At 39.0% G+C, this 20,822-nt stretch overlaps 1 protein-coding gene across 1 annotated transcript; it reads right to left on the reverse strand.

The window, feature by feature from the left end:
- Positions 1-6,069: 6,069 nt before the first annotated feature.
- On the reverse strand, positions 6,070-20,078 carry IYD (iodotyrosine deiodinase). Its single transcript, XM_014069640.2, has 5 exons — positions 19,833-20,078; positions 15,372-15,551; positions 14,126-14,285; positions 13,324-13,480; positions 6,070-7,556 (listed from the first exon to the last, which is right to left on the reverse strand). Exons 1-5 carry the CDS (start codon positions 20,014-20,016, stop codon positions 7,374-7,376), a joined length of 864 nt encoding a protein of 287 aa, XP_013925115.2. The 5' UTR covers positions 20,017-20,078; the 3' UTR covers positions 6,070-7,373.
- Between the last annotated feature and the right edge of the window lie 744 nt (positions 20,079-20,822).

A 20,822-nucleotide genomic window follows, 5' to 3' on the forward strand; every position in this document is an offset into this window, starting at 1 on the left:
AAATAATTTAATAAATACTATCTTAATTAATGCAAGTGGCTAAGGCATTGAGCTTGTTGATCAGAAAGGACGGCAATTCGGCGGTTCGAATCCCTAGCGCCGTGTAATGGAGTGAGCTCCCATTACTTGTCCCTGCTTCTGCCAACCTAGCATTTCAAAAGCATGTAAAAATGCAAGTAGAAAAATAGGAACTACCTTTGGAGGGAAGGTAACAGCATTCTGTGCGACTTTGGGGTTTAGTCATGCCGGCCACATGACCACGGAGATGTCTTTGGATGGCGCTGGCTCTTTGTCTTTGAAACAGAGATGAGCACTGGCCCCTAGAATTGGAAACGACTAGCACATATGTGCGAGGGGAACCTTTACCGTTACCTTTTACCTTCATTAATAGTACTACAATTCATAATAGTAAAAACAACAAAAATAATAATCAAACCTTTGGATAGGTCCATTGACCCTTGGAGTTTGATACTTACCGTTTTGGGGACTCTGACATAGGATCTCTTTGTCCATTACTGCTATCTCAGTTCTTAGATTGAAACAGGCATTCAAAAGGGGGGGACATCCTGCTGCCAATTACCTCCCACAGACCCATTAGATCTCACAGGGTTGGCCTCCTCCGGGTGCCATCTACCAGCCAATGCCACCTGGCTATTACCTGCGGGAGGGCCTTCTCTGTGGCAGCTCCAGCCCTCTGGAATGAACTCCCCGCAGGGATTCGGACCCTCACCTCTCTCCAGGCCTTCCGAAAATCCGTCAAAATCTGGCTTTGTCGGCAGGCCTGGGGGTGATGAGTTCCCTCCCCTCTCGACATGTATGGTTGTGCGACTGTTGCCTACTTTTATTATTTGTATTTTGTCTTTTATGTTCCCCCTTTTTTTCCCCTTTGAATTGTTCGCCGCCCTGAGTCCTCCCAGAGAAGGGCGGCATACAAATAATAAAATACCAATACCAATTGTGAATAGTAGATGTGTTTCTGGTTTACATGATTAATCTTATGGAAGGAAAGCCTTTTATTATTAGAAGCTTCAGCAGCCCACCTTGTACTACCATCTGGCTTTATTATAAAATTATGTTGGATTTATTGCTGCTTGAGATTTTTTTTCTAAAAAAACAAAGAATAATAAAAGCTCAGTTTTGCCTTAGAGCAGCATTTTTGCATTTTCCCCCTAGTTCAGCAAGCAAGAGAGGATTACTGTGAATGAGCAATGTGGCTCCTGAGGAGCTCTTCTGTCAAGTCTGCTTATAGAAATCACAGAATAATTGCTTTTTCTGCAAAGATTATATGGAGCTTATACTTACAGCGTTTAAAAAATGTTTCTGTATTATTCCCAATATATTGGGCATATTTATACACTAGTGGCTGCCCTTCCCACACAGGATTAACACCCACAGAGGCTTCCCCCCAAAACTGTGCTGTTGTTTGGGAATTATGAGGTATGAGAGAAGGTTGGCACAGTGATTAAATTAACAAGTGGATATGAATTGTTTTCCCATCCCACTCTTGGAATGATGGAAGTAAACACACTAGAAGCAATCGGTTGTGTTAATTGTGCATTTATTATTTCTGACCTTTATTTAATGCACAGACAGACAGACACTAGTGTTTTTTTATGTAATGTTGTTAATCCAACTGAAGAAATAGCCTTTATCTTTTTCCATTATACTTGAAAATAATAATTCTGCAAGATGATGTACTGTAAGGCGGGGTTTCTAACATCTCACTAAATGGTACCTTCAATGACTCTGAGATAGTCATTCTACAGGTAAAGACTACACAGGGACTATTTGAGAGGGAGAACCACCTTCTGTAACTAAATAAAAATGTTTCTCCCTATGGCAAGGGTGTCAAACTCACAGCGTCACATTGTCGTCACATGACGTTTCATGAGTTTTTCTCCCTTCACTAAACTGGGGGTGGGGGTGGCCAGCGCATGATGCATCAGGCCCCAAGTTTGATACCTCTGCCCTATGGTGTAGGGAGAAATAGTAAAATAGGCATGGAAACAGCACAGGATTAATGGAATTATGTACTGCTAAGAGAACTATTGCGTTACTTGTCAGTTTTTAAATATGCTTCCACCTTCAACAAAGCTAAAGCATAATGTTCATACATCTATCATGATTAAGGTGACCAGATTTTCAGATTGGTAAAGAGGGACACCTTTGACCGGGGGGGGGGGTGATTAAAAATTTTATACGGAGCAACAAAAATTTTCATACAATGCAAAAATAGTATTGTAATGTTTTTTTTATTTCAACATAACTACAATTTACAAATATAAATTGTAACTGTTGCTAAACATCCAAATTTTTATCACGTGACCATGAGGATGCTGCAACCGTCGCTAAGTGTGAAAATGGTCACTAAGTGTGAAAAATGGTCATCAGTCATTTTTTTCAATGCCATTGTAACTTTGGTCACTATATCACCTTTCTTGCCAAATGGTTTCCCCATTTGACTTTGTCAAAAGGTGATTATATGACCTCAGGACACTGAAACCATCATAAATACGAATCTCTTGCCAAACATCAAAATTTTGATCGTGTGACCATGAGGATGCTGCAACGGTCGCTAAGTGTGAAAATGGTCGCTAAGTGTGAAAAATGGTCATCAGTCACTTTTTTCAATGCCATTGTAACTCTGGTCACTATACCACCTTTCTTGCCACAGTTCTTAAGTGAATCTTAAGTGAAGATGTTATATCTTAAGTGAATCTTAAGTCTTAAGTGAAGATGTTATACAGTAGAACCTCTGGTCACGAACGCTTCTGACCAAAATATTCACATTCTCCCCCCCCCCCCCTGCTGATTTCCCCTTCTGCACCATTGTTTTTGTAAGTGCCAAATTTCCAAAATTAGGTTTGATTCATGACCAAATCAGTTTGCGACCAAAGTTATGGAACGAATTATGGTTGTGACCAGAGGTTCTACTGTATTCATGCCTTTGCATACTCTATATCACCTCAAAATGTTGCACAGCCTTCATAAGCTTCTAATACAGATAAAATTAAATACAACATCAAAACCATAAAAAAGTAAAAATAACCTGGCTGGAAAATCCTATGCCTGTCTTGCTATTATTACTGACACACTTGCTGCAGTATTTGATGGCTAAAAGAAAAAAAATATTGTTAAAGTGTGTATTATGTTCACTCCCATGTCTTGTCTGCTGCGTTGATTTTGAATTCATTAAAAGAGCTTATTTTACATCAAATCCCTCTCATATTATTCTCCTATGTTCAATAAACCCTAAGAGACAGCATACTATACATGAAATTCCTGTAACTGTATATTTAGTAAATTGTGGAGCTGAGTTTATCCAATTAACTCAGTTTTTGGACTTGAGTAATCACATACAATAAAGGAAACAAAACTATTTAGTTGGCTATTTGTGATTAAGGGTGTCATGCAGAAACAATTATAGTTTTAATCAGGAAAATACCCTAAAAAAAACCCTTTTGTTCTTTCAGGGTTTTTTTAAAATGATTTTTCCATGGCACATCAGAGTGTTACACATATTGTTTTGAATAAAAAAAACAGCAGCTGCACATTTTTAAAAACCTACATTATTTTAAAATGCATTAAAAAATAAAAGAAAAAAACCCAGCACACTTACCAGAACTGAGCAAATTGAAACTTTCCCACCATCTTGGAGAGTCCTCCAACCTCCGTGCCCCTCCCCTCTGTAAAATCCAGGAAGTAACACTGGCGACCCCTCTAGCCATTTCCTGCAGCTCTATGGTACTAGGTCATTTTTTTTCTTATAAAATGAGGTAAACGCGGCACGGGGGTGGGGTCGGGAGGTCCATTTGTTGCTTTAACATTTTAATGTCTTCAATGAAAGTACTGAGACAGAGAGAGAGAGAGGGAATTTAGACAGGGTGTCTTTTGTCTTGCCCCGGTTAGGATTTCTTAAGCAAATCCACTGGGCTTTCAACATGAAGCTAGAAAATCGGGACTTTTTTAAAAGGCGGAGGGACGCGGGAAAAATTGTTATAAATCGTGACTGTCCCGCTGAAATCGGGTCATCTGGTCACCCTAATCATGATGACCACCCAAGAATCTTGTGATTCACTATCTACCCTTACTACAGTATTAGTGCCTAAAGTATAAAACATTTCTTATTTATTGTTTCCAGCTTAATGTATTGTTACAACACAGTATACAGAAACTTCAATAGATTTGGATAGATTTAACAGCAAATTATTAAAGCTGGAACACAACAGTTCAGTCAAAAACTGGCTGCTAAGCTAAAAAAGCTGCTAAGAGGGTGTGCTGAAATCTGGAAAAGCTCCGTCCAATTCACGAACTGATCAGTTGTGGGTTTCAAATTTTTTTAGAACCTCTTCTGTAGGTGTGGCCTGCTTTGTGGGAGTGGCTTGCAGGTAATGTGACCATGTGGGAGTGGCTTGCCAGCCATGTGGGTGGGTGGGCGTGGCCAACTTATAAAATGTGGTGAAACTCACTTAACAGCGCTCTTGCTTAGCAACCAAAATGTTGGCTTAGAAACTCTGGCATTTGAAGCACGCAAGGCTTAAAGCTATCAAGTTACAAGACCCTTGCACCCCTAACCCTTTAGAAAAAAACCCAGGGGTGTTCAAACTTGACAGCTTAAGACTTGTGGGCTTCAACTCCCAGAAACCGCTTTGGTCGCATTGAGCGATGATCTCTGGAGAGCCAGAGATGGAGGACACTCCTCCATCCTGGTCCTCCTTGACCTCTCAGCGGCTTTCGATACCATCGACCATGGTATCCTTCTGCGACGACTGCGGGAGGTGGGAGTGGGAGGCACCGTGTTGCGGTGGTTCTCCTCCTACCTCTCGGACAGGTCGCAGTCGGTGTTAGTGGGGGGGCAGAGATCGTCCCCTAGGCCCCTAACATATGGGGTGCCTCAGGGCTCGGTCTTATCCCCCCTACTATTCAACATCTACATGAAACCGCTGGGAGAGATCATCCGTAGGCACGGGATTAGATACCATCAATATGCGGACGATACCCAGTTGTATCTGTCCGCCCCGTGCCAACTCAATGAAGCGGCAGACGTGATGAACCGAGGCCTTGGAGCCGTTATGGACTGGATGAGGGTTAACAAGCTTGTGCTCAACCCAGAAAAGACCGAGTGGCTGTTGTGCTTCCCTCCCAAAGATTCGACCAATATTCCATCACTCAGGCTGGGGGGTCAAATTTTATACCCCTCAGAGAGGGTTCGCAACTTGGGAGTCCTCCTGGATCCACAGCTATCGTTTGACCACCACCTGACGGCTGTGACCAGGGGGGCATTCGCCCAGGTTCGCCTGGTGCGCCAGTTGCGACCCTACCTGAATCGGGAGGCGCTCACAACAGTCACTCGGGCCCTTGTGACCTCTAGGCTGGAATACTGCAATGTGCTCTACATGGGGCTGCCCTTGAAGAGCATCCGGCGACTTCAGTTAGTGCAGAACGCGGCCGCGCGAGTGATTGTGGGTGCACCTCGGTTCACCCACATAACACCTATCCTCCGCGAGCTGCGCTGGCTACCTGTCGATCTCCGGATGCGCTTCAAGGTGCTATTAGTCACCCATAAAGCCCTGCATGGTAGTGGATCTGGATACTTGAGAGACCGCCTTCTGCCAATTACCTCCCTGCGACCAATTAGATCTCACAGATTGGGCCTCCTCCGTATTCCATCGGCCAGCCAGTGCCGGCTGGCAACTACAAGGAGGAGGGCCTTCTCAGTAGTAGCCCCGACCCTTTGGAATGAACTCCCCGTGGAGATTCGTACCCTCACCACCATCCAGGCCTTCCGCACAGCCCTCAAGAACTGGCTAGCCCGTCAGGCCTGGGGATAAGGATAGCCGCCCCTCCCGAATGATGAATGTATGTTGCTTATTACTTTTATTATATGTGTCTACGTCATTATTTGTATTCCCCCTCCCTGATTTTATGTGAGCCGCCCTGAGTCCCCTCAGGGAAAAGGGCGGCATACAAATGTTAATAAACATCTAAACAAACATCTAAACATCAATTCCTCCTCCAGTCATATTGGCTCAGGAACTCTGGTATTGAAGCATACAAGTCTTAAAGCTGTCAAGTTACAAGATCCTTGCACCCCTAACCCTTTAGAAAAAAAACCCAGATGTTCAAACTTGACAGCTTTAATACTTTAAGGTTTAGATAGGACTCTTAGAGGTGGGCGGGGTGAGCCAGCCAATCAGTGAGTGGTGGTCGGGGCAAGCGTGGTGCAGACAGGAGGGGGAAGGGAGCTGGAACTGGTTCTAAACAGCATGGTACATTTGTGGAACCTCTTCTATAGAAGAGGTTAGAACTGGCAGGAACCCACCCCTGGAACTGATGCACTATAATGGTAGAAAGGGCAGATTGAAGTTCACATTCCCGCTTAGTTTGAAGCATCACCTCAATTTAAGGAGATAAAATCAGTGCAGAGAAAGGGATGGGCCCTTTCTTAAGATCCTGTAAAGAAATGTAGGATTCTAATATAGAAATATTGATAAATTTAGTGAGGTCTTTTTTCATAATAAAAAAGAGAAAAAAATCAATTTTTGAAGAACAGTGATTGAGCCATCTTTGAACCAAGCCGCAGGGAAGGAACTGTGGATACACACACACACACACACAGCACAGCACAGCACAGCACAGCATAAATCAAATCCTTCAAAATATTAAGAAAGTAAATGTAAGTTAAATGAAAATATAATTAGAAACTCAGTTGAGTAAAGTCACTAAAATCTCACTACAGCTTTTTCCTTGGAATAACTAATAATACTCATTAATGACTATTCTAATCACATTTTGATTGTTCACTATTATATTCCATTGCTTATATTCTCTTTATTATAACTTTTAAGGTACCTGGAGACATCTGAAGAAACATGCACATAGATTCACATTTAGATGCAAAAACACTTCTGTTTATTTGAGCAGTAGTGGGATTCAGCCAGTTCGCACTTATTCAGGAGAACCAGTTGTTAACTTTCTAGGCAGTTCAGAGAACTGTTTGTTGGAAGAAATCTCACTTTGTTTTTCCACACTTTACAGGGCTAATCCTGTCTGGAAGGCAGGAAAGAAATATTCTGGTGTTGTTTCTAGCCTAATCTTTATTGCCCTGCTTACAGAAATTGTGTCTTTGGTTAACCCTTATTACATTGTAACAGCTAAGGCGAAGCACCCATCAATGTGAGTGATTTGAGTTGGCCACGCCCACATGGTCACATGACCACCGAGCCACACCTACCCAGCTGATCATTAGGGCAGAGAACCATTAGTTAAATTATTTGAATCCCACCACTGATGCAGAGTTACAGCAATAATCAAGGAGAACAAGTGTTCTTCAGGTGGTTCTTATATCAAAGTATATTCCAAAGTGTTCAGGGTTATATAACCACCAAAATGTCATTCAGTTGCTTTCTGGAGAAGTTTGGCACAGTGGCGTCTTTACTGGGATATCCAACTGGCAGCAGCAGAAGCAACTTTTCATTTGGTGGGCGCTCAAGCAAAACTCTCAAGCGTGGGCCACAGTTCAGTGGAGTAGTAGTAACTGTCACCAGGCCCACATTCTAAAAGCAAAAAGAGAACAAAATATGAAAACTTTGTATCAGAATAGCATTCTTTATCCACCTTGTTCATGCTCTATAAATCTCTGAAGAACCTACATGTTCAAGTTTTCACCACAATATTTCATTCTGGAATACCTTGTCCCTCAGCCTAAGAGATCCTTTTCCTGTTTAAGATGGCTGTCAAACTGAAACAACGTTTTAAGGATTTTGTGGAGAGAACCAGTGTTAGTGATTTGTTATAAATGTTTAATGTTTGTATGTTCTTATATAGCAAACCACTGCTATATGGTTTGCTGTAGGTGGCATACAAACAATTGTACAAATGATTAGATAGATTCATAGATAATAGATAGGTAAGTATATGATTATCTAAGGCAAGTATATGCTTGAACATGCATAATCTCTTCAGAAAGTATAAGTACTGCAATTATAAATGTTTCAATATTGATATATTTTCATAATTGTATAATATACATTTATGATGCAACACAATTATTTTCTGTTCAGGTTAATACAAAATTACCTGTTCTTTAGTCAAATAGAATTCATAAGATAATCATCATCTTATGTCCATACATATTTATTCAGGCATTTTAATAATGCACACGTCAATTTGTAATATATATTGCAACGTGTGCTATATTTAATTCCAAAGGGATTCGGCCTGTTGCTAAAACCCCAGAATCATATAATACAAAGACAAGCAAATTATTATAGTGTGGCTTTCTGATGAAATGGATTGTAGTCTATAAAACCTATGCATAAAAGATTATATGAAATATTTCATTGTTTCACCATATACATAATTCTTGTTATTTGTTTCTCCTTTTAGCGAGGGGCAAACACTCACAACTCATACCATAAGTCTTGTCATGTGAAGCTATCGTTCAAAAACTACAAATTTTGCTTTTCTTTGAGGACACATGGGAAACCTATTGAAGAGCCAAATTTTGCAATAGAACTGGATAGAGCAATGAAGTTCAAAGTGGCTTTTTAATTTTTTTTCCATAGAAAGTTTTTATTTTCCATTTTCATAACATATAATCACATGTATACTATTACATAGTCAATATCATGTTTTATTATTAAGTACTTACATCAATTCATCTTACCATCAACTACCAAAGAAAAAAGAAAAGAAAAACCCAGTTATTGGCTCTTCTGCTCTCCATACACCATATTTATACCTTATCCAACACTTTCTTCCCCCTCTCTCCTCCCCCTTTCTATATCCTGTCTTCCTTCCATCATTTTCTACTCTACTTCCCCTTCCTTTCTCCTTCTCCTCTCTCCCCTTACCACTCCTCCTTATACACCTCATCTTCCCCCTTCACCTTCACTCCTATCCCTCTCTTCCTATCTTTCTTCTCTCCTCTGCTTCCCACTCTTCCTCTAATTCACTTGGTGTATTTCAGCTTCTGAGCAAACTCCCTTTGTGTTGATGGTATTTATAATTCCATTTCAATATACATAAAAAAGAAAAAAATAGCAGTATACATGTACAATCATCCAACATCACTCCTCTTCCAACTTAGTAAACTCCACTCCCTCCCTCCCTCCCCCCCAACCCCCCCAACCTTCCCCCACCCTGACTTCCCAGAACCAATACAAGGTATAAATCTTTCACAAAAACAGTTTAATATATACTTAAAGAAAAAGTAGAAAGTTGATAATATCTTTGAATTGAGCTTAGTTCCTCCTTGCTAGGCTAACTATAAACAATTTGTATCATTTCTGATCTTAATCATAAGCTATCTGAAATTTCCTAGACCCATATTTATTTTGAGTATAGTCAATCCATTTTTCCCAGTCTCGTTTATATCTCTTGTTTGAATTATCCTTGAGATATGCAAATATTTTAGCCATCTCTGCTAAGTTTGTGATTTTCAATGTCCATTCCTGGATAGTAGACAAATCTTCCTTTTTCCAGTATTGCGCCACCAACAATCTAGCTGCAGTTATCAAATGCAAAGTCAAGTTAATCTCTACTGCTGTACAGTCAGTAATTATACATAACAAAAAATAGGTGGGGGTAAACTTTATACTTTTTTTTTAGAACATTTTGCATAATCCATCATATTTTTGTCCAGAATACCTTAACCTTTTTATAAGTCTACCATGTCATTTAATTTATACTGATGTTTTTTCCCAACCCGTAGCAAGGCATTCCCCAGAACATGACCTTTAAAATTCTCACCCACCTCTTTATTATACAGTAAACAAGCAGCCATATACCAAATCATACCCTTCAATACTGAGCACTCCATCCCCTGCTAAATTGATCCAATCGCTTAACATTCCATATTAGAGGCTTAGTTACCATCATTAGCCCCCTGAAACTTTTTAATAGCCATCTGAACATCTTGGAATTTAACCTTTGGCCTAGTTCCTCCCACTGTTTCTGATGTAACACCTGTATGCTCCTGAATGGTGGCTTGTGTACGTTGCTTTCTTAATTCCTGTTCCATTCGTCTAGTAACCACATGGTCTTGTCTTTGTTCTTTAGCTTCTTGTACCTCTGAGAGAACAAGTTGATCCCCCCTTGTTAATACTTGAGTGGTTTGCTTTCCATCATATCCTTCTTTTTCTCTTTGTCTAGATCTAGAGGAAGAGGGTTGTCCACCCTTCAGTACGTTGGTGTAGAAATCTTGTGCCTTCCACACTGTATTGAGGCGATGTCTTTTTCCAAGGTAGCTAAATGCGATGCCAGCTGGTGCATCCCATCTAAACTGTATCTGGTGATTTTTAAGCTCTTCAACTAAAAAGGCATAGTCTTTCCTAGATCTCAGCATTTTAGGTGGTATCTCCTTCAAGACAGTCACCTCCCGACCCCCGATTTGAAGCTTATTTTTGTGGGATTCCTGTAATATTGTATTTCTCACATCTCTAGTGGCGAAGTAGACCACTATATCTCTTGGTAATTGTTTTTGTTTTGCCAGCGAGGAATTAATGCGATAAACCTTTTCGATTTGCCAATCAAGATTCCCTCCTGACCTTCCCGCCATCAGGTCGAAGGCTTCAGAGAGAGTCTGTTTCAAGTTCTCTTGTGTATTTTCAGGGAGGCCCCTTATCCTTAAAGCAAATTCCATTTGCCTATACTGTAGCATTATGATTTCATTTTCTGCATCGCTAACCTTTTGCTGGACCGCCTCCATCTTCATTACCAAGTTCGTATTAGAGTCACTAAAATCTTCTAACTTTTCTTCAAGGCCATATGCATAACCAGCTAGCGAATTCAGAGCCATCAGAAAGTCCCCTCTAATCATTTGGTTACATGTCATAAGTTCTTCAGACATCTGTTTGTTAGAAGCAGCTATCTCTTCCTTAAGTTTTGCTTCCATCGTAACAGCATGATGTTTAACACATCGATTAATTCCTTATTGATTAATTCCACATCGAATTTCCCTTGTCAGGGGGTCCCCTGCAGAAGTGGAAGGGAGTAATGATTGTATTTTAGCAGAAGGTGCTGGTGAATTTCCGGCACTTTTTGATGCGGGGGGAGGGGGAAAATTTTTTGCTTAGAAGCCATCTCAAATTTAATCTTCTTTAGTCAGTTAAAAAAATCCAAGCAGTCCGTTTATGCAGTAATTGCTATTTGGTTTGATAATAAATCATTTCTTAGTAATACATCACTTTTAGGCTTCGCAAAAATTCTATCCAAGTCACGCCCCTCCTACACAGCTCGGCGCCATTTTTCATAGAACCTTCAGCAATTAATTAGCAGAAGGAATTCTTTGCAGATGGAGCTAAGGATTTATACATACAATTAGATGTTCACCAATATTGGTTCAGCTCGGCTTGAAGACCACAATAAATCATTTGTGCTGAGGATGAGAGAAAACCTTCATTCTGCAACAAAAGGCAGAATGAATCCTGGCTCGGAGCTGCTATGCTGCAGCCGGTGCCTTCCCCCTTCCTCCCAGTGTTTAGGCTGAAAGGGCTAGTTGGAGAGCTTCCGATGCATAGCTTGTCATCTCTCTCTTCTAAGCCCGAAGAGAGGGTAAATAAACTGTCAAACAGCTTGATAGATTGCTGTTTAGACAGATTAACGACACCAAGATTCCAGAGCTGTTAAAGATAACAACCCCCTGTCAGGCTCCGCCCACCGGAAGTCGACAAAGTGGCTTTTTATTGAGTCTAATCAGGGGTGAAATTGGACCGGTTCTATCCAGTTCAGGCAAACCGGTAGTGCCGATGGCAGGAGGTTCCGCCCACCCACCTGGACTTCATCACATCCCATTTTTTTAAGCTCTGCGCATGCTCGTAAGGTCCTTCACATGTCCGGAGGTGGCACATGCGCGCACATTTGCTAACTGGTAGCGAAGGTAAGTTGATTTCACCCCTGAGTCAAACTTTCACTCAGTGCAGGTAACTAAAAAAAAATCTGTCTTTGTCTGGCTTCCATCTGAACCCATCTAGCAAAGGAAAGCCAAGTAGTTTTGATGTTAAACTATTATGGCTTGGATTCCTCGCCCACAAAATGTAATTGGAATCTGCTTTCTTATTACTGAAATTCACTGTTTTGTGCCTGAATTTTACAATGATAGAAAATGAGTCCTGCCTTTCTTCCTTGAAACATACTTGATGTGTTAGATCTTAAATAAATTAGATCTTAGTCCTGTTAGATATTACAGTTTTCTAACATATCAAGAGTGTTCTGAATTCTATTTCTGGGGCATTAGCTATTGCACTGCACTCAATTTTAGATAATCTACAAATTTGATAGGTATTCTTCGCACTTCTTCATTCAAACCATTAGTAAAAATATAAAAACTACAGAATTTGGGGTTGATCCTTATGTCAATCGTTTATTTTTAAATTTAATAAACACCTATTAACTGTAGTTCTTGAGTATTACTTTCAAACAGCAATATATCCACTTAATTGTTCTATCATAGACTTTACTGAATCATTTATTTACACTTAACTGTTAATCAGAATGTCCTAGAGTAGTTCAACAAATGCTTTGTTCAAATCAAGATATATTAAAATTATAGCATTCCACAATCTACTAAATACTACGCAATCAAAAAAATTAGGTAACATTAGTCTAGCAAGAATTGAGTTTTTTTGCAAACACATCTTGCTTTTGGCAATTATTGCAGTATTTCAATATATTAATCTCTTTATGAACTACTCTAATATGAATAAATAAGATTTTAAATTTATCTCAGCTATGATGGTCATTAAATCACTTTCAGTACTCTTCATAATTCAGTATCATTATAAATCCATAAATCAGTCTGAGTATCTTAAAGTAGGGATAAGTCCCAAATATGCCTTACACAAATCTGTATGCTTAGTCTTATTTTATTTTTTTAAAAATAGAGAACAATTTAGAGAAAGCCCAGTCCACTGAAACAAAGGGCCCATTGCTATTGCAGTGTTCAAGCTGAAACATATACAATATAAATTAAGTGTTCAGAATAAATGTGCTTATATCATATTACATTGGCAGATTGTGATGGAATTTTAGTATGTTAACTTTGCTCTAAACTTGCTCAATAGATTTAAATGAAAATCCTCAATCTCCCAAGATTACAACAGACTGCATATTCTTTCAAATATTGTGTGCAGCCTAAAATACCTTTTCATTAAGGCAGAACCAATTCCTCTTTTTGCCCAGATATGTAGTCTAAGATAAAACATATAGTGAAAGCAGTTTTTTTCTAAAAACAACAACAACAAAGAAACAATGGTGGTACATAATCCTCCACCTTGATTATATTTCTTTGTGCTCTTCCTCTTACCCAAATTGCAAGCATACCTCTAAGGCAGCAAGAAGGATGCCACACGCAATAGAAACACTGATCTCATTGTAGTAGTGAGTTTTCTTTTTCCCATCTGGAAGTATTCCATACACCTGCTTGAAAATGAGAATCAAGTATGGAGCGCTATCCAAATATTCTTTGATCCAGTTTGTCCTAAGAAAGAGTCATTATTAAACAGCTGTTTAGCATTAAATATTTGCAGTAGTTATAAAATGTACATGTATTATACAATAAAAGTCTGCCTGAAAACCTTTCAGAAAACCTTTTGAAAGCTGCCAGATATAACACCTACTATTTTTCTACTTAAAATAAAACTCCTTGCATTGTGTTCAGCACCTTGGCTGGGACAACACATCTTTGACTTGTACTGTTTCAATCACAGTTGCAATAAATTGCTTGCCATAAAAATGCCGGGTGAGAAATGAAGCAGAATTTGGTTTGTTTAAGAAAAAATATATACTGGAAAGAGATATATTTAAAAGCATAAACAGCCTGAAATGTATTTTCAAACCTGATAGAAAATATATATAGTGGGGGCTTGGTACCATTTTAGAAATGTGCTAACCATAATTTCAGGATTAAAATAAAAATAAATTTATTTCGTGATTAATTAGATTGTATATAATGAAATGATTGTATGAATGGATGTATATGACAAAAGATAATCTTTATGAATATGTATTTGTACTCAGGAAAAAAATGACACTAATAGGCTGGATTTTAATTGATACTTATATCCATAACCTAAAGAACATAATGATCACTCCTTCCATGTTGCAGCAATTATCCTATTGATACCTCATCCTTTTTAAGTCATTAACCCATCTGTCTCCCATCCTTTTCATGTAGTTCATTTCTTCCTCTTCTTCAATGATTTCCCGGATTTTATGCTTTACTTCTTTATCACTGACAACCACAAAGGTCCAAGGTTCAGTATGTGCCCCGCTAGGAGATGTTCCTTTAATTGAATAAAAAGGAAATATTTGGATTAAAAAAGAAAGCTACCCAATGATCTGCTAATAAAAGAAAAAGTAGACATCACAACTTTATGCATCATCACTTTTGGAACTGGGATATAACTAACCAACTGTGCTAAGATTACATCAGTCAGTCAGATAATTTACTAGATTAACTCCAATTGATTAAAACTTTTGATCATGTAAATGTGTTGCCCCAACATGAAACAACAAAGCTAATTTTAATAAAATAATGGATCATGATCTTCAGAAAGGCATTCTGTTCATAGAAGAAAAAGCTTTGGGGAAGTGGGCACCTCCTTTGAATCATAGAGGCAATATAAAGGGTAACTTTGGCTTGCAACTATTTATCTTATTCATATGCTTATCACTGCTGTTTATTTTACATTTCATCTTATATGAGCTGCCCTATAGTTACTGTACCTTAGAGATGTACTTCCTGAGGCTACATGTTTTATACTAAAAGCCTATGCTATAACTGAGAAACAGCTTACACAAGTACAGAGTGACAAGCAAGGATTGTATTTATCTTAATTCAAGTTGGTAGACTTCCCTCTTAACTTTACCATATGGACACATCAGTGGTGGGTTTCCAATTTTTTTATTACTGGTTTGCTTGTGTGTGCGCGACCCTTCTGCGCATGTGCAGAAGTGTCTGGGCTGGTTTGCCCAATCTGGGAGCAACTCATCGCTGAGATACATGCTCTTTTCTTATGTGAAATGAACAGTATGGGTGTCAGCAATGGGAATTATTGAGGTAAATTGAAAAGAGCCTCTGTCTGTCTGTCTGTCTGTCTGTCTATCATCATCATCATCATCTATCTATCCCTCTATCATCTATCATGTTGGGAGAGAGATTTTGAAAGAAACTGAAACTAACACTGAATTATTATAGGAAGACTGAGTTCCCAGATAGCACCATTTTCTTACTAACATTCACTCTGGAGGTATCATACAATATCCCTTTAGGTAGACTGATATTTTTGAAGTTGAAAAATAACAGGACGCTAAAGTGGTTACTCTAGATTTTAATCATTTCCAAGAAATCCATTTACAAAGAGTACTACCTGCGGTTTTAATCACATTTTCAATTACTTCTCTTGGAACTGGCTCATCGCTGATGAATCTAACAGATCGTCTCTTTTTGAGAAGCTCATAAAAATCCTTTGATCTTTTGACCATGTCTTCTTCAGAATAACGTTCTATTGAAAAAGGGATGTGAGCGAATTCATTCCATTCATCGTCATCTTTAGGAGAAGGTGGAGGAAATAATAAAAAATAAACACAAAACAGGATAAAGGATTTCAATTATATTTTGGGGGGAAAGTCTAATCTTTGGCCGTATTAACTATTGCATCTAACTGTAAATCAACAAAGAATTTTGGAGGAAACAAGTAATATTTATAGAAAACTATCAGAAGTAATATTTTTTCATACCTGTTAGTATGAATATACTCTGCATGCAGAAAAAGACAAGTTCAATTTCTGACATCTCCATATAGAGCTAGGAAACGACAACAATTCTAGCTAAAATCTTGCACAATGATTGCCTTAAAATGAGTGTAGACCAGGAATGGCCTATGGAAAGTATTACAAGTAGTTCATTTGTGCTTGCCTAAACATGGGTTTGTAGGAGCTAGACATTAAAAACCTAGAGAACAGGTTTTTCTTCCCTGCCATAGAAAGTATTTGACTGATCAATCTCTGGGCACCAACTTTATCTGAGAGAAGGCGTGTAAGTAGACACTGCATCTGTGTCCTGAGGCAAACATTGTAATGGCTACCTCAAAGGTGATGGATCTCCAGTGCTAAGCCTCCCTGGCTATGGTTATTGAGGTTGGAGTAAAGGAGAGGTGTCACATAAGTGCTTCTTCCCTGCAGCAGCACTCATGACTCTAAGTCTCATGAGAAAAGGATGAAGGGAGTTAACAGCAAGCACTGAGAAAGACCCCGAGAGTCGTACTTCCATCCTGTAGTCCAGGCCTTACTCATCCACTTCCAGGCAATCCTAATGAGTAGAGGAGGAGGAAGAGAATGAAGGAAGTGTCACTCCTGCTGCTGACTGAAGCAACAACTAATTTAGGAATGGGATGATTATGCTAATATTACTTTGGTACCAAATCAAATGGCTCCTTTTTGCCTTTTAAATGTTTTCAACCCAGTTTGCCTTGATTTTTTGTTCAGTATAGCTGGTTTGCTGATGAATAGTTGTTTTATGCTCTGATAGCTGTAATTTTATTTTTTGCATCATTTTAAAAATCTATGCACACTGTTGCAGATGAAACTGCAGTTTGCAATGTTTTAGAAGTACATAAGAAAATAAAAGATGTTAGCAGCTGCAGAATATTTTCTCCCTTTACATTGTTTGTAAATGTAAAGTGAGTATGTACATTCACACATGCAGAAAAACGCATTCTTTTTTCTAAATAGTGTAAGAATGTATTATTTCAGCTATGTATTTCATATCTTTCATGTAAAAAGAGGCAGAAAGAAATACTTCCCATTTCTTTAATTGCAAAACAAAAGAATCAGTGGAGGAAGGCGGCTAATGATATACAATGTTCCTCATGCTGTTTGTTTAGTGCCTAACAAGGGCTTCTTATTTTGCCATTTAATTTGCCAATTACCTCCTTGCAACCTATTAGATCGCACAGATTAGGCCTCCTCCGAGTTCCATCCGCCAGTCAGTGTCGACTGGCAACTACACGGAGGAGAGCCTTTTCAGTAGTAGCTCCGACCCTTTGGAATGATCTCCCCGTGGAGATTCGTACCCTCACCACCGTCCAGACCTTCCGCACAGCCCTCAAGACCTGGCTATCCCGTCAGGCCTGGGGATAAAGATCGTAATCCGTCCCCACCCGAATGATGAATGTTGTGTACTATTTTTACTTATGTATTGTTTTATGTCTTACTGTCTTGTACTCCCCTCCCTATATATTGTAAGCCGCCCTGAGTCCCCTCAGGGAAAAGGGCGGCCTATAAATAATAAACCATAAACCATAAACCATAATTTGTTATATTCCAAGTGATCAATGTTCATAAAGCCTTAAGAAAATATCTTTCTTATCCCAATATAAAGGAGGGTGAGATGATCCATGGGTTAAACATAGGAAAACAAAACGGGCCCCTAGGAGCAAAATTTATGATCCTAAAACACTTGCCACTTAGTGTTTCGAAAATAGTGCTCAAGATTGTTTTCTTTGGATGCTGACAGGATTTTAAAAAGTGCTTTAACTTTTTTGACTCTGCCATCATACGCTATTAAGTCACTCTTCTAAACGCACCCAAGCCATGCGGTTGCTTAAAAGCAATGAACTGCAGGCTTTTATCAACCTGGCTGAGCATGACTAAAAGCTAATCACAGAATGCAAGTATGGCGTTTTCATCCCACCAATCAGCACACTATAAATGGGGCTGTTAGGACAGGAACGATAGGCACAATGGTGCGCTTATGCATGCCCCTTACAGACCTCTTAGGAATGGGGTGAGGTCAACAGTAGACAGTCTTAGGTTAAAGTTGTGGAGATTTGGGGAAGAAACCACTGAGTCATGTAACGCATTCCAGGCATTGACCACTCTGTTGCTGAAGTTGTATTTTCTGCAATCGAGTTTGGTACGGTTTACCTTAAGCTTCTGTATTGTTGTGGTTGAAGCTGAAGTAGTCATTGACAGGCAGATATTGTAGTAGATAATTTTATGTACTATGCTTAGGTCAGACCAAAGGCAGCATAGTTCTAAGTTGTCTACACCCAAAATTTCAAGTCTGGTGGCGTAAAGTATTCTGTTGTGAGCGGTGGAGTGGAGGACTCTTCTCATGAATATCTCTGGACTCGCTCAATTGTATTAATGTCCGATATGCACTGTGGGTTCCAGTGCATATGAGCTGTATTTAAGAATTGGTCTAGCAAATCTTTTGTATGCTCTGGTTAATAGTAAAGTGTTCTCTCATTTCTTCATTGCAAAGGTTTCTATTACCACCTTCACAACTCAAACCAGGAAAACTACTGAGAAAGAGAAGAAAACTTGTAAGTCAAGGTTCCCTCTTCCACATTTTTTTCTAACATCATCTTGGCACATGAATTTACATACTCTTACTATTCTTAAATGTAATGCATATTTGGCCCAGTGCCTATGCAACGAATATAAGGATATTCCACAAAAGACCAATTCCTGAAATACATTAGAAGAACATTAGTTGATGGGTCCATTCAATTAAAGAGCAGAGAAAGTGCAGGCCAGAGCAAGAGCCAGTCAATGGAAACCTTTCTCCTTTCAGACAAATTGAGGAAAGAGTAGTATTGAGATTTTGCTTTCTCTTCCAAGGCTAGTTTGTAAAGCTTATATGGCTGCTTTGCTCCCAACACAGCCAGCCGTGTTAGGATTAGTCCTTTGGACAAGAGAATCCGGAATCCTGCATGAACCAGTAATGCTCATTCTGGAAAGGCATCCAACCTTGAATATATAATACCCTATCAGAACAGGTTGGCTTGACATTTCTTTCACTTTCTATCCTGCGTTTGGAAAAATTCACAGGTCTTTGGGCTTTTTAGTAAATCAAACCAGGAAAGATGTGGCATGCATAAAAGCTGTATCGAGTTATTTGCACATCATGGAAAAGCTCCTCACTTGTGATTAAGCACATTCCATTGCCTTCCATCTAGGAATACGTTATATTGAACTTTCGAGGACATACATCTCAATAAACATGTTGAGATAAAGTACTTTTGTCAATAACGTGCACACTGTAGCTGCTTTCTTTCTCCATAACTCAGATCAGCTTCACAGCTTCCTATATCAGTTACAGTTATTACTCTACATAACCAAAAAGGAGGATCTCAGGCTGTGTTAGCCTTGAAAGGTAATAAAAAAAGAAGCATAACAAAGAGTAACAACTTTATCTTTATTGTAAGGGGTTCCCCACCCCCTCCCGTTCAATCATATTTGATTCTTGGAGACTGCCTAGACATGTCCCTGCAGTTTTCTTGGCAATGTTTTTCAGACTGAGAGAAAGTGACTAGCCTACAGTCACCCTGTGGACTTCATGCCCAAGGCGGGACTAGAATTCACAGTCTCCTAGTTTCTAATATGATGCCTTAACCACTACACCAACCTGGCTCTCACAGAAACTTCCTTTGTTCCAAAAACTAGGGAAGGTTCCTTCTGAGACACTTTCATCACCTCTCCTCTTTCAGACTCAACTTTTATTTATTAAACTATTGTCTAAGTTGCGGTTCTTCTTCCTGTCTCTCAAGGTCATTCCCACATATAATTTCATGCTAGGAGGCTGCTTTTGCCACTTTTGTCTCCTCTTGGAGTCCATCAAAATCACCAGACACCATACCAGCAGTATTTCATTTCTTCAAGCACTCCAGCTCTTCAGTTGCATAGGAATTACAGATTCATACCAAAACACAAATAGTTAAACATTAGTATAAAGCAGCCTTTCCCAACCTCTTCTCCATATGTGTTGAACTTCAAATTGTCCCCACCCTCCCCACCAATTCACAGCCAGGAATAGTTCTTCATACCTTCTTCCTCTGCCTGTAAATCAGTCCCATCTTTTAAGACTTCTTCTCTCCATGGACCAGGTACTGCCTTTTTGCTGGTTGTGCACAGTTCTGTCTTGGGAGTTTTCCTGCTGTTTCTGAATATTATCCCTATCAGGACACAGATTAGTGCTACCACAGCTGGAGTTAATAAAGAAAACATCATAATCAATGAATATCAAATGCGGTATCACAAGTCCACCACGCAGCAAGCGCTTCTTGTTAAGAACAAAATTGAAAACAAATAGCACAAAGGGATTAGAACCACCCACTTAGAGGGTTTTGCCCTCTTGGCTTCCTGAAGCTGGAATTTTCTGAAATTGCTCTTCAACCTTTAATAAGATCTGGCTTCTTTCCCAGAATTAACCCTGTTTGTTTTATACCCAAGTTGAAATCCTATTGCAAAATCTGACCCCAAGTTACATTAAGTTGAACGATGCCAATTTAATTGCTACTATGTTCTTGGGAAATCATGAGCCAGTATGTATAGAGCTTGGACAACTCTGAAGGTTGAGTAAAAAAGTCCAGTGAAAGATACTCAAAACCATCCTAACTGGACTAGGAATAACTCACGGGTTCCCTTCTAGATATTGTATTAATTTATTTATTTGTTAAATTTTTCTCATCTGTTTTAGATCTATTTGAGACCAAATTAAAACTTTTGTCATCATACCTTCCTTTAGAATAATCTTTTTTGTTAACTTTCCATTTCCACCAAACAGTGTGGAAATGGGTTTTAAACAATCAAAATCCACATATTTGTTATTATTCATCGCAATACTATTAATAATATAACTATATATCAATACAATTACAATGGTACATAACATAATCATCATCAAATTCTCTCCACATTAATATTTCCTCTCTTTTTTTTTTGTATATCTCCTTCTTTCTAACTTCTGTTTCTATTGTCTAGCCATTGGTAGAATATATCCCACATCAAGAAATATTTAGTTTCTTCTTTATCCT

Source organism: Thamnophis sirtalis, unplaced genomic scaffold (genome assembly GCF_051295495.1).
Source record: "Thamnophis sirtalis isolate CommonGarterSnake01/CBP01778 unplaced genomic scaffold, rThaSir2_p1.2 scaffold_6, whole genome shotgun sequence".
Lineage (NCBI taxonomy): Eukaryota > Metazoa > Chordata > Lepidosauria > Squamata > Natricidae > Thamnophis > Thamnophis sirtalis.

Excerpts from the sequence above, each read along its gene's own strand:
- IYD (XM_014069640.2), bottom strand. The coding sequence starts at position 20,016 with ATGATGTTTTCTTTATTAACTCCAGCTGTGGTAGCACTAATCTGTGTC. Across the intron at positions 14,286-15,371 it reads AAATGTGATTAAAACCGCAG|GAACATCTCCTAGCGGGGCA; the intron begins GTAGTACTCTTT and ends ATTCAATTAAAG. Across the intron at positions 7,557-13,323 it reads TCCTTCTTGCTGCCTTAGAG|AATGTGGGCCTGGTGACAGT; the intron begins GTATGCTTGCAA and ends TTTTGCTTTTAG.